The following is a 17966-nucleotide window of genomic DNA, read 5'->3' on the forward strand; positions in this document are numbered from 1 at the left end:
GTACTCTGGCCTGGGGGGCGGGTTTGATGGTGGCGTTGTTGGATGTGATGGCGAAGTCAATGGGCGGTGGTGTCCGGGCTGGGGGGGAAGACAAGAAACTCTGTTTTGGAGAGGTTCAGTTTAAGGAAGTGGAGCGACATCCAGTCTATGTCGCTCACCAGTTTCTACATTTCAAATAAAGGTCTAAAGGAAATCTGATGTTCATGTCTTTCATATTTTTATCCTTTGGCCCTTTCCAGGTCTGCTCAGTAGAGCGGGGTCCATAAAGTGGTGGATAGCCATGAACCTTCTGTTTGCACTAATTAAAGTAGAATTCCGGGCAAAACCAAACTAGTCTTCAAGTTGAAATACACTGAGCACCACAAATCAAAAATGCTGTTTGTTTCATTTTTAATGTTCAAAGCAAACTCCCCCATTCAATCCATGTCGCCTTGATCTATTTTGCTGAGGAAGCACTTTAAACAACAATCCCCCCCCCCCCCTCCCCCATAGCATTTCTAGTCGCGGCCATCTTGAGTAAGGGCAGATGATTAATGTGGGATTTACTTCCTGGAATCCATCTGCTCTTAGCTCAGGCAGGAGGGTGTGCTTAACTGAGAGAGCCCCTCCCCCCTTGAAGACTCCTGGCAGGTATGACATAATTTGCCTAGGCTAGAAATCAGGAAGTAACTGAAGAGATTAGAAAAAAAAGTTTAAATCAAGTAAATATGATATACCTTCTTAAATCATTGCTAGCTGAATAAGGATTAATAATCAATGTTGATTGAGAGAGTGAAGTTCTGCTATAAAAAAAGCTTCCTCCACCCCCTCCAACACCTAAGCTGACTAACCTGTGTAAGCAATATGTCTATACTTGCCTATTTTCAGCCCGCTCTGGTCCAGTCACGTGATCCAGCTGTGATCCATCTGTCCTGTGGCCGCCAGCGGCGGCTGCAGGGGAGAGGAGGGAAAGCTGACAATGGATAGGATATTGTCGAGCGCTCTCTCTCTCCTCTCCTCTGGAGCAGTCATTTGCTAACGCAGAAGACCACATGAGTGGACCAGAGCGGGCTGAACATGGGGATATACATCTTTCTTACACAGATTATCAGCATAAGTGTTAGGAGGAGGGGGAAGGAAGCATTTTAATACTGGCTAAGTTTAGGCTGAAGTTCTACTTTAACATTCGTTCTGTGGTACTCAGCTTCTTGGACTTTGGGGGTTCAAGTATGCTGTCAGATAAAGTCATAGGAGTAGCTGTCCTGCCTAGTGTGAGCAGCCGCTAAGGTCCATTCCCATGGGTCCAGGAGGAATCTGCAGATACCTGCATCTGGAATGACAGGTGTGTACGAAGTGCTGCCGTCACTCAGCCCATGCAGTGCAATGACAGGCTGACAGCGGCCACAGCTATCCATGACTTTGCACAGCCAGCGATTACCTGCAATGATTGTGGCTGGAGGCAGACCATCTGCGCCTGATGAGCACTGTAGGGGATCATTGGCTGTGTGAACTTGGCCGAAAACAGAAATAGACAATTTTAAAATTTATTTATATATTATAAAATGTGTATACCGTATCTCACAGAAGTGAGTCCACCTCCCTCACATTTTTGTAAATATTTGATTCTATCTTTTCATGTGACAACACTGAAGACACTTTGCTACAATGCGACGTAGTCAGGGTACAGCTTGTATAACATGTAAATTTGCTGTCCCCTCAAAATAACTCAACACACCGCCATTAATGTCTAAACCGCTGGCAACAAAAGTGAGTCCACCCCTAAGTGACAAGGTCCAAATTGGGCCCAAAGTGTCAATATTTTGTGTGGCCGCCATTATTTTCCAACACTGCCTTAACCCTCTTGGGCATGGAGGTCACCAGAGTTTTACTGGTTGCCACTGGAGTCCTCTTCCACTCCTCCATGACGACATCACGGAGCTGGTTGATGTTAGAGACCTTGCGCTCCTCCACCCTCCATTTGAAGATGCCCCACAGATGCTCAATAGGGTTTACGTCTGGAGACATGCTTGGTCAGTCCATCACCTTCACCCTCAGCTTCTTTAGCAAGGCAGTGGCCATCTTGGAGGTGTGTTTGGGGTCGTTATCATGTTGGAATACTGCCCTGCGGCCCAGTCTCCAAAGGGAGGGGATCATGCTCTGCTTCAGTATGTCACAGTACATGTTGGCATTCATGGTTCCCTCAATGAACTGTAGCCCCCCAGTGCTAGCAGCACTCATGCAGCCCCAGACCATGACACCCCCACCACCATGCTTGACTGTAGGCAAGACACACTTGTCTTTGTACTCCTCACCTGGTTGCCGCCACTCACACTTGACACCATCTGAACCAAATAATTTGATCTTGGTATCATCAGACCACAGGACATGCCTCCAGTAATCCATGTCCTTATCTGCTTGTCTTCAGTAAACTGTTTGCGGTCTTTCTTGTGCATCATCTATAGAAGAGGCTTCCTTCTGGGCCGACAGCCATGCAGACTAATTTGATGCAGTGTGCGGCGTATGGTCTGAGCACTGACAGGCTGACACCCCCACCCCTTCAACCTCTGCAGTAATGCTGGCAGCACTCACACATCTGTTTCCCAAACACAACCTCTGGATATGACACTGAGCACGTGCACTCAACTTCTTTGGTCAACCATGGCGAGGCCTGTTCTGAGTGGAACCTGTCCTGTTAAACCTCTGTATGGTCTTGGCCACTGTGCTGCAGCTTAGTTTCAGGGTCTTGGCAATCTTCTTATAGCCTAGGCCATCTTTATGTAGAGCAACAATTCTTCTTTTTTTCAGATCCTCAGAGAGTTCTTTGCCATGAGGTGCCATGTTGAACTTCCAGTGACCAGTATGAGAGAGTGAGAGTGATAACGCCAAACGTAACACACCTGCTCCCCATTCACACCTGAGATCTTACTGGATATCATGTGTACTCTCCAGCGCTCCAGGAAATGAATTGCCAAGGGGACCAGGACAGGGGTGGCCTAAAGATAATGCTTCAGGGATGCAGCCCTCCTCAGGCGGTGGAATCAACCACTGGAAAAAGAGCAGACAGGTGGCACACACCTAGTGCATTATCCAACGCGTCACATGACACCGGGGAGGGAAAATGGCTAATTGGGCCCAATTTGGACCTTGTCACTTAGGGGTGGACTCACTTTTGTTGCCAGCAGTTTAGACATTAATGGCGGTGTGTTGAGTTATTTTGAGGGGACAGCAAACTTACATGTTATACAAGCTGTACACTGACTACGTCACATTGTAGCAAAGTGTCATTTCTTCAGTGTTGTCACATGAAAACATAGAATCAAATATTTACAAAGATGTGAGGGGTGGACTCCCTTCTGTGATATACTTGTGTATTATACTCAACTTTTTATTATCATGAATTTAAAAAATACAATCCGGTAATGGAACTGTTATTGAAAGTAACACAAAAGTTGAAAATAAACAAAATATATGTAAAAATGTAAACTTAAAAGAGGCGGTTTTTCACATTGAAGTCAATGGGACGTGATTTTTGCGCTGAAGTCCGTTATCATCATTGGCACTTTTTTTTTTTTTTTTTAATCAGCAAAACATCTATAGCTCTATTTTCAACCAATAATTTTCGACAGCAGTTACATCGGTGCATCACTACTCTGTACCACTGGCAGGGATTCTTACACTGTTCAGCTTTTATTATTTTTTTCTGAGATTTTTAGGCCAAAAGAGAGGAAAAAAAATGTTACTACTTAAAGCAGACTTCCAGTTGAATGTAAAAAAATAAATAAAAGTCAGCAGCTACAAAAACTGTAGCTGTTGAATTTTAAAATACCAACACTTACCTGTCCCTCGGTCCAGCAGTGTCCTCACCATGGCTGGTGTCACGCCAGGCCATTCACAAAGCGAACCGCTTCTCGTGCATGCGCAGTGAGCACCCGGCTGTCAGCCTAGTGACCACACTAAAAGGAGGACAACTCTGCGGAAGTGGGAGTGGGTACCTGTCAAATTCAGTCTCCGGTCTTCCCCTGTACTATGTCCGCACTCTCTGGTCATCTCCTGTACTGTGTCCGCAGTCTCTGGTCATCTCCTGTACTGTGTCCGCAGTCTCTGGTCATTCCCTGTACTGTGCCCGCAGTCTCTGGTCATTCCCTGTACTGTGCCCGCAGTCTCTGGTCATCCCCTGTACTGTCCGCAGTCTCTGGTCATCTCCTGTACTGTGCCCGCAGTCTCTGGTCATTCCCTGTACTGTGCCCGCAGTCTCTGGTCATCCCCTGTACTGTGCCCGCAGTCTCTGGTCATTCCCTGTACTGTCCGCAGTCTCTGGTCATCTCCTGTACTGTGTCCGCAGTCTATGGTCATCTCCTGTACATGTCCGCAGTCTCTGGTCATCTCCTGTACATGTCCGCAGTCTCTGGTCATCTCCTGTACTGTGTCCGCAGTCTCTGGTCATCTCCTGTACATGTCCGCAGTCTCTGGTCATCTCCTGTACCGTGTCCGCAGTCTCTGGTCATCTCCTGTACATGTCCGCAGTCTCTGGTCATCTCCTGTACCGTGTCCGCAGTCTCTGGTCATCTCCTGTACCGTGTCCGCAGTCTCTGGTCATCTCCTGTACCGTGTCCGCAGTCTCTGGTCATCTCCTGTACCGTGTCCGCAGTCTCTGGTCATCTCCTGTACCGTGTCCGCAGTCTCTGGTCATCTCCTGAACCGTGTCCGCAGTCTCTGGTCATCTCCTGAACCGTGTCCGCAGTCTCTGGTCATCTCCTGTACTGTGTCCGCAGTCTCTGGTCATCTCCTGTACTGTGTCCGCAGTCTCTGGTCATCCCCTGTACTGTGTCCGCAGTCTCTGGTCATCTCCTGTACTGTGTCCGCAGTCTCTGGTCATCCCCTGTACTGTATCCGCAGTCTCTGGTCATCCCCTGTACTGTGTCCGCAGTCTCTGGTCATCCCCTGTACTGTGTCCGCAGTCTCTGGTCATCCCCTGTACTGTGTCCGCAGTCTCTGGTCATCCCCTGTACTGTGTCCGCAGTCTCTGGTCATCCCCTGTACTGTGTCCGCAGTCTCTGGTCATCCCCTGTACTGTGTCCGCAGTCTCTGGTCATCCCCTGTACTGTGTCCGCAGTCTCTGGTCATCCCCTGTACTGTGTCCGCAGTCCTGTACTGTGTCTGCAGTCCATTGGTTCAGAATATTTTTTTTCTTGTTTTTCTCCTCTATAGCCTAGGTGCGTCTTATGGAGTGAAAAATACGGTACTACAAAATCACTTTCTGGGTATGAGGCTTATCTTTAAATCCTTGCCTATGTTCCAGTTTAAAATGGAGCCATGACCACAGCCTATGGTTTCCTGTTTTCAGGGTGGCTCCTTTCTCTTGCAGCATCCTAAGGAGCCACCCTTGTATGTGCATCAATAGAAACACCGTCCCATAGCTTAGGATGGAAAGACACTCCCCTCCTCCCTTCTCTATGGTAACAGACTGGCTGGAAACTGCATTGTTCACTCTTCACTCTTTCTTGTGAAAACCAGAAGTTCAGGGAAGCAGCACTAAAAGGCCAGGGGCAGAGTTGTAAACTGCTAGTGCTGGGGTTTACTGAGGAATGTTTATTTTACTGTGCCTGGTGTGTTCAGGTAAAAAAAAAACACTGAGGGTTTAATACTACTTTTATACAGTTTTTAAGACTATGGAATGACTTTGTGTTGTGTTTTTCCCTAGACCCAGATGAAGTGGTCAGAAGACAGGAAGCTGTGGCTGCAGCCAGGCTAAAGATGCAACTGGAGTTGGATGCTCAGGCAGAAAGATACAAGGAAAAGCAGAGACAGGTGAGTGACTTTGCAGAAAGGAGTACGATTCGCTATGTAGATGTGTCCTGTTATGGCGCAGAACGAAGAAAACGCAACCCTCCCCTCCAGGAGTCAGAGCTCCTAGGAAAATGATGGGCTGCATTTCTCATGGCTTCCCACAATCTGTGCAGGAATTGGATGTTCCTTTTTTATATCTGAAATATAGTGCGAATGTCGTACAGCAGAGTTTTTGTTTTTGTTTTGTTTTTGTTTGTTTTTTTGTTTTGTTTTTTTGTGTTTTTTTTTTTTTTTTTTCTGTCTTTCTTTTAAAAACATGGAAAATGTACTGACAGAGCACAGACAGCCTGAAATCAGGCAAACTCCTATTAGAAATCAGAGAATTGTTATTTAACCTCTTCACGTCAGCCTGCAGTGTACTGTGGATGGTCGGCTGCTGTAGGTAAAGCAACGTACAGGTAGGTCACTGCCTACTTCCAGGTTTTGGGCATGTGTGACACTCCCATACCCCCCCCCCCCACGGCAACACCCACTGTGATTGTACACAGAGGGAGTATGTCGGCAGGTCCTAGCCCATGATTCATGGCCATGACCTGCTGATCAACTGTGTCCAATTGCAGCCCAGAGCCCTGTGTTGATAGTCAAAATAGAGAGGGAACAGTACAGGGTACAGAGGAAGGATCTCTCTGTTTCTCAACCCTGCAAAGCAGGGATGAGAAACAAAGAGATGTCTTGGTAAAAGCAGCACATATTACACATAGTGAGGCACATGTTTAACCCCTTGATCACCTTAGATGTTAACCCCTTCCCACCTAGCATCAATAGTACAATGACCGTGTATAACAGGGTTTCTCGACCAGGGTTGCATGGAACATTGGGGTTCCTGAGGAGGTTTCTAGGGGTTCCTTGAGCAATGAGCAATTTCTGCCTCTATTAAGTTCACATTGACACGATTTTATATTTTTAGCTTTCTGTAAGGGGCCAATTCTTCCAAGGGACCACAAGGGTAAGGAGCATTCTTCCCACCACTGACCATCACACTAATGCATCATGAGTTGTAAATCTAGTTATTTTTAGCAGGGGTTCCCTGAGACTGTCAAGTTCATTTAAGGGTTCCTCTGCATTGAAAAGGTTGAGAGCGACTGGTGTATAGTATTAGAACTGATCACTGTATTCATATCACTGCTGATGTCGGTGGCAGTTAGTGTCACATTGTGCACAAAGGAAAAAAGTGAGCGCTATATTGTAGAGCAGCTGGGACACCAAAAAGGTAACAAAACAACCCCCCCAAGGACAAAGTATAAAAAAAGGTAAACATCATTAAAATTTATAGAACCAGACGGACGTCAGGCGTTGATAGCATACCCCCTATGAGTATGTGCTAGAGCACGAAACGCGTCAGAGAGGAGCTACAATGCTGTGACGTCACGCCGCCAAGGCCCTGTGTTGGTCCGGTGGCCATCTTGCCTACACACATGGTCAGTGTCTTTTTGCTTTTGTTTTACCTTTTATATTGTACCTGTGACTGGATTATTAAAACATTTGAAGCAGTATCACGCTATGTGGCCTCCTCCTTTTTTGGAATCTTGATGAGTCCAGCCATCCGCAGAGTTCTTTGAGAAGGGGAGAGAAGCTGCTGCCATCCACGAGTTACCCAGGGAGGAATTCATACCAGGTTTTAGAGGCTCCTATAAAGACGCTTCAGCTGACCTTCTAAGATATTGTATTCTCAAATGCACAATATAATTGCGCATCTGGTGAATGCGCAATTTATTACTTGATTGCCACCAGAAGATTTGGGAAGTAATCATTCCTTTATTTGATATCTCACCATTAGACTTCACATCTGACCGTTTATGTGGACTTTGCTTGCACTTTATGCACAATTTTTCACTTTTAATGAGTGATTGGTCATTTGATATACTTCTATTTTAATTTTATTATTGGACTGATATTTATTAATCATTTATTGCATGATTCATACTGCTGGTTAAATTTGAATGATGTTTATATAAGCGCTGCACCTTTATTTATATTTAGTTAGTGTCACATTGCCCGCCGCACTCCGTTCCATTATAAGTCACTGATCAATGCCATTGGTAGGATAAAAATAAATAGATAAAAATTCCAATATATATCCCGTAGTTTGTAGGCGCTATAACTTTCACGCAAACCAATCAATATACACTTGTTGGGATTTTTTTTGTAGTAAAGACATGTAGCAGAATACCTTTTGGTCAAAGTTTTTATTTACTTATGTTTTTTATAGCAGTAAGTAAAAAATATTTTTTTTCACAATTTTTTTTGTTTATTTTGTAAAAATGAAAAATCCAATGGTGATCAAATACCACCAAAAGAAAGCTCTATTTGTTCGAAAACAAATATCAATTTAGTTTTGGTACAGCGTTGCATGACTGCGCAATTACCAGTGAAAGTAGTGCAGTGCTAAATAGTAAAAAAAAAAAATGGCCTGGTCATGAAGGGGGTAAAACCTTCCAGAGCTCAGGTGGTTAAAGAATATATACAATATATTGACGCCGAGTGGCCGCGTATTTGCGCACCATTTAAACATACATATGTGCTGAGAGTGCGCTCCCAGCATGTATGTCCATGACTCACGGAAAGGTCCCAATCTCCCCTTGCGATTGGGACCTTTTCCGATCGTGTGACTGCGAATCACGGCAGTCACATGACCCTAAAGCCCCGCCTCCCGGCTTCTGAAACTCTTAAAGGGCTGGGAGGCGCCAGCACAAAGGGGTTAAAGGGGGATGATTAAACAGAATCTGAGTCTATGCCACAGAGTTTCTACCCACAAATTACTCTTAGTTTACTGGTCCACAGGTTTCAGACACACATAAAACTCAGGACAAAGGATCATTTTTTAAATGCATACATTTTATTGCACACACTAAGATATCACTTTGACTGAGATTACCTTAACCTCTTGGCGCCGGCCAAACACAAATGTGTGGCCTCCTGGTGTCTGGGCCTGGACGCCAAGCGGCCGCACATTTGCGTGCTAAAAAAAAAGAAATGTGCTGAGAGCGTGCGCCCTATGCGCTCCCAGCACACCTGTCCGGTACTCACGGAAAGGTCCCGATCTCCTCTTTCCATCGGGACCTTTCCCGGTCATGTGACAGCGTGTCACGGTGGTCACATGACCCTAAACCCGCCTCCCGGCTTCTAAAACCCTTAAAGGGCCAGGAGGCGCCGGCACAAAGGGGTTAAAGAAGATATTAAAACCAGCAACTGCTGAGACCTTGAACAGTTTAATCGGATCTACCTCATACAACATAGTATGCAGGGGTCAGGAGTAAAGCTGGCCATACATGGCTCAGTGTGATGTGTGTGGTTTTTTTTTCGTTTGTTTTTTTTTTGTTTTGTTTTTTTTTCAGCCAGCCGGTTGTCAAAAAAAAAAAAAAAAAATTAACCGAATTCCCACAATCCACACATTTTGCCATGGATGCAGGAATCCTCCCCACTGTGTCATTGTAATCTGACGAGAGGAGTCGGCTGGACTCCTGCGCTGTCAGAATACTCAGATCAATTGGTTGTATCGCTGATCTAACTAAACTCTCCAGCACGCCCTTTTTTTTTTTTTTTCTTTTTTTACTTTAACTGACAATTGCGCGGTCGTGCAATACTGCACCCATATGAAATTCATGTCCTTTTTTTTCCTACTAATAGAGCTTTCTTTTGGTGGTATTTGATCGCCTTTTTTTTGTTCTTATAGACTAAACAACATGACAATTTTGAGAAAAAAAAACAATATTTTTGACTTTTTGGTATTTAAATATATCCAATAAAAAAATTTAAAAAATCAAATTTCGTCATAAATTTAGGCCAAAACGAATTCTGCTCCATGTCTTTGCTAAAAGAAAAAAAAATCCCAATACGTGTAAATTAATTGGTTTACGTGAAAGTTATAGCATTTACAAATGGTGGTATATATACTGGAATTTATTTATTTATTTATTTTATTTATTTTTTTTACTAGAAGTGGCGGCGATCAGCGACTTATAGCGGGACTGCGGCGGGCATTCTGCCACTGGGGGGGAACTGACTTGGTGTTACTGACATCCCCAGTGACACCAATACAGTTACCAGTGCTAATAAAAAGCACAGACACGGTACTAATGGCACTGGGCAGAAAGGGGTTAACATGTGGGGTGATCAAAGGGTTAACTGTGTGCTGTTTTACTAAGCTGTGTGTGTGCTTTCAACTGTACAAAGCAGTGTGCAGGAGCTGACAGGGGAGAGAACTGTATTGTTTACATACCGTTCTCTCCATTGTTGGTAATATCCAGTGACTGACAGCCGCGCCCTCTACCTGGAATTGCAAAATTGTGTGTGTGTGTGTGTGTGTGTGTGTGTGTGTGTGTGTGTGTGTGTGTGTATATATATATATATATATATATATATATATATATATATATATATATATATATATATATTTATATATATAAAAATGTATGTGATTTTGCGCATCCATGCCACCCTGTATAAGTAATTCAGCTATAGGGTGGACGGGAAGCAGTTAACAGAAGCTTGGCAATCCTGCTGTACAGTCAGATGATAAGCAAAGTAATGTGCATACTAGAACATCTCACTTTGGCTTTTTAATGACCGCTACAGATTATACGAGTTCCGTGACGCGTCCAACATTCCGTTTCTCTTACTGTACTAGTCTTCTCTTTGGCAAGCCTTCCTCTTACCATAACTCTCCTTTAGTAACTGCACACTGATGAATGGATGGGATCTCCTGGCAGGACTGCTCACAAAGGATCATAATAATCATGTTGGCAGTGAGGAGATCTGTCTCTTCATCCCAAAATAAATACTGGCAGCTGAATCCTGGCAGCCTTCTCCTTTCCTCGAAGAACCGGGACTGGGAAGGAGATCCGCGTGCCAGAGACAATACATCATAGCACTGCGTGATCCTAGCACAGAGCCCAGACTGGTTCTGTAGAAAACACGTCTGTATGATTCTGATGGATGATGTGATCGGGTTGGTTCGTAGAAACCAATGCAAAGTAGATCTCTCAGCTCACACCTGTCTAGCACACATCAGTGCAAGCATCAGATCGGTCACTTATAAATTGAAACTGTATGCGGTGACTATAGATTTCCTATAACACCATCATTGTAATGACAATACAAACAATAGTTATTATTGACAATCCTATGTATGATTATTATACAGGATTTATATAGCGCCAACTTTACAATATAACGGAGACAATACAGCAACAATACAGTTCAATACAAGAGGGTTAGGAGGGTCCTGATTCTGGGAGCTTACAATCTTACTTTAAAAACTAACAAAAAAAATTATATTTGTAACCACTAGCCTACAGGGCACTTCTACCCCCTTCCTGCCTACAGGGCACTTCTACCCCCTTCCTGCCTACAGGACACTTCTACCCCCTTCCTGCCTACAGGGCACTTCTACCCCCTTCCTGCCTACAGGGCACTTCTACCCCCTTCCTGCCTACAGGGCACTTCTACCCCCTTCCTGCCTACAGGGCACTTCTACCCCCTTCCTGCCTACAGGGCACTTCTACCCCCTTCCTGCCTACAGGGCACTTCTACCCCCTTCCTGCCTACAGGGCACTTCTACCCCCTTCCTGCCTACAGGGCACTTCTACCCTCTTCCTGCCTACAGGGCACTTCTACCCCCTTCCTGCCTGCAGGGCACTTCTACCCCCTTCCTGCCTGCAGGGCACTTCTACCCCCTTCCTGCCCAGGCCAATTTTCAGCTTTCAGCGCTGTTGCACTTTGAATGACAATTGCACGGTCATGCAACACTGTACCCATATGACATTTTTACTATTTTTTTTGAGACAGATAGGGCTTTCGTTTGGTGGTATTTAATCACCTCTGGGGTTTTTATTTTTTGCTAAACAAACCAAAAACAACTAAAAATTTTGAAAAAAAAAGTTTTTTCTTAGTTTCTGTTATTCAGTTTTGTAAATAAGTGATTTTTCTCCTTCACTGATGTGCGCTAATGAGGCTGCAGTGATAGGTACTGATAAGCGGCATTAATGGGCACTGATGAGGAGGCACTGGTAGGTGGCACTGACAGGTCGAACTGAAAGGCAGCTGAGATGGGCACTGATATGTGGCACTGCTGGGCACTGACAGGTGGCACTGCTGGGGCTACACTGATCATCAGGGCACACTGATCATCAGTGTAGATGTCCCCTCTGAGGAATGACGATTATCGGCTCTCCTCTGTCAGAGTGACGGCTCGTGAGGAGAGAAATGTCGATAACCAGCATTTCCTTATTTACATGCGATCAGCTGTGATTGGACACAGCTGATCAAATGACAGACCTGACTTCTTCGGCTCTTTCCGTTGATCGGTGATCCGCTGTGTCCCAGGGGCACAGCGCACCAACGATCGCTGCGTGCCTGAGGGGGTGCGAACGTGCATGTAGTGGGAGGATGTCATATGAACGAGAGGTCCGCCTTGCGCCCGTCATTTCCTTATATGGCGGGCGGGAGGCGGTTAATATTCAAACATCTCCCCCATCCATCTATGTCTCCTTGCTTTATTCTGTTGAGAAATCACTTTGAAAACAACACTTATGGCCACACCAAGGGCAGATGATTCATGTATCATTTTACTTTCTGAAATCCATCCACCCTTAGCTCAGACATGCAGGCAGGGAGATGTGCTTAGCTGAAAAAGCCCCTCCTCCCATGAAGACTCCTGGGACGTATGACATTATTATGGCCTAGACCAGAAACCCAGCAGCACAATCCAATGATCACTTCTGGCAGCTATGGCCACTGGCAGTGACCAGGCAAAAAAAAAAAAACCCAAAACTTCTGTAGCCAATTAGGTGCGCTGTCTCCTTTTTTAAATGACCACACTTATGATCTGAATTTAATCTGCAAACCAATGTGAAAGAAAATTGAAGAAAAATTATGTCAGTTTCATACACTGTTTAAATTGCAACTTCTGCAATTTGCCTAAAAATATTAAGCCAAAGTGACATATGCAGAGATATTAAAAATAAAAAACAAAAAAAAAACTTTTGCCTAGAGTTTACTTTTTTTTTTTTTTGGCAGTTTGGATAGAGTAAAGGTTTATTTTTTGCCCTCTGTGTCCAGTTGGGGAGATTTCCCTTCACTTCCTGTACCATAGCCATAACAGTAAGTGAGAGATAATCCCCACAAATTAAAGGAATTCCTTGGGGACCCCAGGTCAGGAGAACTAGTGTCCCCATTGGAAAATTTTCCTCTGTATTACTTTTCTGGTTTGAGGTTTCTTTTACTTTCACTTTTTTGATGATAATAGTAAACAGGACACACAGGGTGAATCTCCCTCATAAGGGCACAGACAGCAATAAAACCTGACAGGGGTTCTAATCCCTCTCCATTCTATCCAAAACTAAAAAATGTTTTGCATTTAGTTATACTTTAGGCCCTATAGAAGGTTCAATAAAGTGATTGTGCAATCCATAACCAAAATTTCATATGAAAAAGTTCATCTTTAAGTAAAGTGAATCTACTGCTGACTTTTACAGCTACTTCAGTGAACCTTCGAAACCAACAGGCTGACGGTAATGAAGTGAATGGTTAGATTGACTTCAGTACAACCAGCCTGCCCATACATGGAGTTTGATTCGTCTATGGCTACCTTTTTAAAGTGGTTGTAAAGGCAGACGGTTTTTACCTTCATGAATTCTATGCATGAAGGTAAAAAACCTTTAGTGTGCAGCTCCCCCCATACTTCCCTGAGCCCCCTCTTGATCCAGCGATGTGCATAGGAGCCTCCTCTTTCCCGGGTCTCTCTCTGTTTATTGGCTGTGACAGCAGCGGGAGCCATTAGCTCCATTATCAATCACAGCTAGCGAGCAAATGAGACAAAATACCAGGAGCATCGGCGGGGAACCCGAGAAGAAGAGAATCGGGCTGCGCTGTGCAAAACCATTACACAGAACAGGTAAGTATGACATGTTTGTTGTTTAAAAATAGAAAACAAAAAAACCCGAACCTTTACAATCACTTTAAAGTGTTGCTAAACCCCTGACCCTGCATTCACTATATCCGGTCTCCCCGGGCCCTGCATTCACTATATCCGGTCTCCCCGGGCCCTGCATTCACTAGATCCGGTCTCCCCTGACCCTGCATTCACTAGATCTGGTCTCCCCGGACCCTGCATTCACTATATCCGGTCTCCCCGGGCCCTGCATTCACTAGATCTGGTCTCCCCGGACCCTGCATTCACTAGATCCGGTCTCCCCGGACCCTGCATTCACTAGATCCGGTCTCCCCGGACCCTGCGTTCACTAGATCCGGTCTCCCCGGACCCTGCGTTCACTAGATCCGGTCTCCCCGGACCCTGCGTTCACTAGATCCGGTCTCCCCGGACCCTGCGTTCACTAGATCCGGTCTCCCCGGACCCTGCGTTCACTAGATCCGGTCTCCCCGGACCCTGCGTTCACTAGATCCGGTCTCCCCGGACCCTGCGTTCACTATATCCGCTCTCCCCGGGCCCGGCATTCACTAGATCCGCTCTCCCCGGGCCCGGCATTCACTAGATCCGCTCTCCCCGGGCCCGGCATTCACTAGATCCGCTCTCCCCGGGCCCGGCATTCACTAGATCCGCTCTCCCCGGGCCCGGCATTCACTAGATCCGCTCTCCCCGGGCCCGGCATTCACTAGATCCGCTCTCCCCGGGCCCGGCATTCACTAGATCCGCTCTCCCCGGGCCCGGCATTCACTAGATCCGCTCTCCCCGGGCCCGGCATTCACTAGATCCGCTCTCCCCGGGCCCGGCATTCACTATATCCGCTCTCCCCGGGCCCGGCATTCACTATATCCGCTCTCCCCGGGCCCGGCATTCACTATATCCGCTCTCCCCGGGCCCGGCATTCACTATATCCGCTCTCCCCGGGCCCGGCATTCACTATATCCGCTCTCCCCGGGCCCGGCATTCACTATATCCGCTCTCCCCGGGCCCGGCATTCACTATATCCGCTCTCCCCGGGCCCGGCATTCACTATATCCGCTCTCCCCGGGCCCGGCATTCACTATATCCGCTCTCCCCGGGCCCGGCATTCACTAGATCCGCTCTCCCCGGGCCCGGCATTCACTAGATCCGCTCTCCCCGGGCCCGGCATTCACTAGATCCGCTCTCCCCGGGCCCGGCATTCACTAGATCCGCTCTCCCCGGGCCCGGCATTCACTAGATCCGCTCTCCCCGGGCCCGGCATTCACTAGATCCGCTCTCCCCGGGCCCGGCATTCACTAGATCCGCTCTCCCCGGGCCCGGCATTCACTAGATCCGCTCTCCCCGGGCCCGGCATTCACTAGATCCGCTCTCCCCGGGCCCGGCATTCACTAGATCCGCTCTCCCCGGGCCCGGCATTCACTAGATCCGCTCTCCCCGGGCCCGGCATTCACTAGATCCGCTCTCCCCGGGCCCGGCATTCACTAGATCCGCTCTCCCCGGGCCCGGCATTCACTAGATCCGCTCTCCCCGGGCCCGGCATTCACTAGATCCGCTCTCCCCGGGCCCGGCATTCACTAGATCCGCTCTCCCCGGGCCCGGCATTCACTAGATCCGCTCTCCCCGGGCCCGGCATTCACTAGATCCGCTCTCCCCGGGCCCGGCATTCACTAGATCCGCTCTCCCCGGGCCCGGCATTCACTAGATCCGCTCTCCCCGGGCCCGGCATTCACTAGATCCGCTCTCCCCGGGCCCGGCATTCACTAGATCCGCTCTCCCCGGGCCCGGCATTCACTAGATCCGCTCTCCCCGGGCCCGGCATTCACTAGATCCGCTCTCCCCGGGCCCGGCATTCACTATATCCGCTCTCCCCGGGCCCGGCATTCACTATATCCGCTCTCCCCGGGCCCGGCATTCACTATATCCGCTCTCCCCGGGCCCGGCATTCACTATATCCGCTCTCCCCGGGCCCGGCATTCACTATATCCGCTCTCCCCGGGCCCGGCATTCACTATATCCGCTCTCCCCGGGCCCGGCATTCACTATATCCGCTCTCCCCGGGCCCGGCATTCACTATATCTGCTCTCCCCGGGCCCGGCATTCACTATATCCGCTCTCCCCGGGCCCGGCATTTACTATATCCGCTCTCCCCGGGCCCGGCATTTACTATATCCGCTCTCCCCGGGCCCGGCATTCACTATATCCGGTCTCCCCGGGCCCGGCATTCACTATATCCGGTCTCCCACAGTACACAGAACATGGAAATGCAATTATTTTGGTAAATATAAACTGCTAAATGCCTTTTCTCATCAGCAGTATATAGCAGTCTTGTGACTTCTTTCAGTGTCCAGCAGAGCACTGGTTAAAGCTTGTAGGCGGAGTTTTCATTCTCTTGTAGGAGGATGCAGGATCCCTGACCATTGTCTGGACAGTGCTGATTGGCCCTGTGCTGATCAAATACACTCTCCCAAGAAAAAAAAACGTAATACACGTTTTGAAATTGAGCATGCTTGCCCCCAAGGCTCAGTTCTATCAGGAGATATTTAGGAGACACTGGAAGAAGAGGAGGATCAGAGAAGACAGGATCAAACAGCCTTTTTACACAATGCAGAGGATTAACCCCTTAGGTTCCACAGTGAGTATAACCAGCATGCTTTACTGCATCTACAGACTGATTGTACTGTTGTGGGTTTAGTAACCCTTTACTTCCAGTTCACATCTATGCTGCTGTGGGGGCTGCGTTTTTGCACAGGCACGAGCGCCCATTAATTTGAATGGACTCCCGTGCCCCGTGATACGCAGAGAAGTCCCTGCACTTCTTTGGAAAACACAGCTCTCACGGGAACCTCCGTTCCCAGTACGGTTACGTTTTCCAGTGCGGACGTCGTGCCATTAAAATGAATGGCACCCGCCCGCGGGTCTGCAATTCTCTGTGTGGGTGGTGCGGCTGCATGAATGTTTGTGCGGAACATTCTCACCCGCACCGATGTGAACCCTAGGGTTAAGTCTGCTTTAGATGATCTCGTGTTTTCTGCATGGGGTCCCCGGAGCTGTATTCAATGACATGATCCGTTCTACACACAGTTTGAATTAATGTCCATAAACGATTTCCATAACCCCAGCAGGTGATTCATCAGACTCTTCTCTCTTAAGCCTAGTACACGCAATGGAGGAAATCGGACGAAAAATACCGCTTTAGGAGCGATCGTCCGATAATCTGATCATTTGTACACCGCTTCCGAGAGCCATGCACCACGGTTCATGCGAATTTACCAGAAGGGACAAGTACGAGCATTTTTCTCTTATGATACCAGAACATATTATTTTCGTTTCACCTTAGATTGTACGCCCCTTGAGGGTTAGGGACCTTAGATTGTACGCCCCTTGAGGGTTAGGGACTGATGTGAATGTACAATATATATGTAAAGCGCTGCGTACATTGATGGCGCTATATAAGTACCTGAAATAAATAAATAAGTATAGTATTCGTTCGGAAAAAAAAAATCGAGTGACCAAGACCGCTCTTGCTCAGAAACTAAAGAATTCATTACATCATCACGGGAAGTTGTATTCTGTCTTATTATTATTATTATTATTATTATTATTATACAGTATTTATAAAGCGCCAATAGTTCGCTCAGCGCTGTACATTACAAAGGGGGGCAGAACATGTGACAGAACAATACCAATACAATGCAAAACATGAGGGGATCGAGGGCCCTGCTCTTTGGAGCTTACAATCTAGGAGGGAGGGGATGGTGGCACAGGAGGAGATAGCTGTGGGGGATGGAGTGGTAGGAAGAGTGGAGGAGGTCGGCAAGTTAGCAGGGGGTGGGGTAGGCTTCCCTGAAGAGATGGGTTTTCAGGGTGCGCCTAAAGGAGAGGAGAATAGGTGATAATCTGATGGGTTGGGGCAGGGAGTTCCAGGGGATGGGTGACACCCTGGAGAAGTCCTGGAGGCGGGCATGGGAGAAGGAGACCAGGGAACTAGAGAGAAGGAGGTCTTGTGAGGAGCGGAGTGTGCGTGTTGGGCTGTACTTGGATATTAGGTCAGTGATGTAGTTCGGGGCAGTATGGTGGACAGCTTTGTACGTCAGTGTTAGGATTTTGAATTTGATCCGTTGCGCAATCGGAAGCCAGTGGAGGGATTCGCAGAGGGGGGTGGCGGAGATGGAACTGTTGGAAAGGTGAATGAGTCTGGCAGCCGTATTCAGGATGGACTGAAGCAGGGATAGCC

General features: G+C 47.3%; 1 protein-coding gene across 1 annotated transcript in view; it reads left to right on the forward strand.

Annotated features, from left to right (window-relative positions):
• The window catches only part of SELENOS (selenoprotein S), a 48094-nt gene that overhangs the window by 11478 nt on the left and 18650 nt on the right, over positions 1 to 17966 (forward strand). The window contains exon 3 of the mRNA XM_089655522.1: positions 5681 to 5787. Within this exon, the coding sequence (XP_089511648.1) occupies positions 5681 to 5787 (107 nt within the window). The remainder of the gene's footprint in view (positions 1 to 5680; positions 5788 to 17966) is intronic.

This window comes from Staurois parvus, unplaced genomic scaffold (genome assembly GCF_062004578.1).
Source record: "Staurois parvus isolate SC_StPar_1 unplaced genomic scaffold, SC_StPar_1.0 ptg000845l, whole genome shotgun sequence".
NCBI classification, from domain to species: Eukaryota; Metazoa; Chordata; class Amphibia; order Anura; family Ranidae; genus Staurois; species Staurois parvus.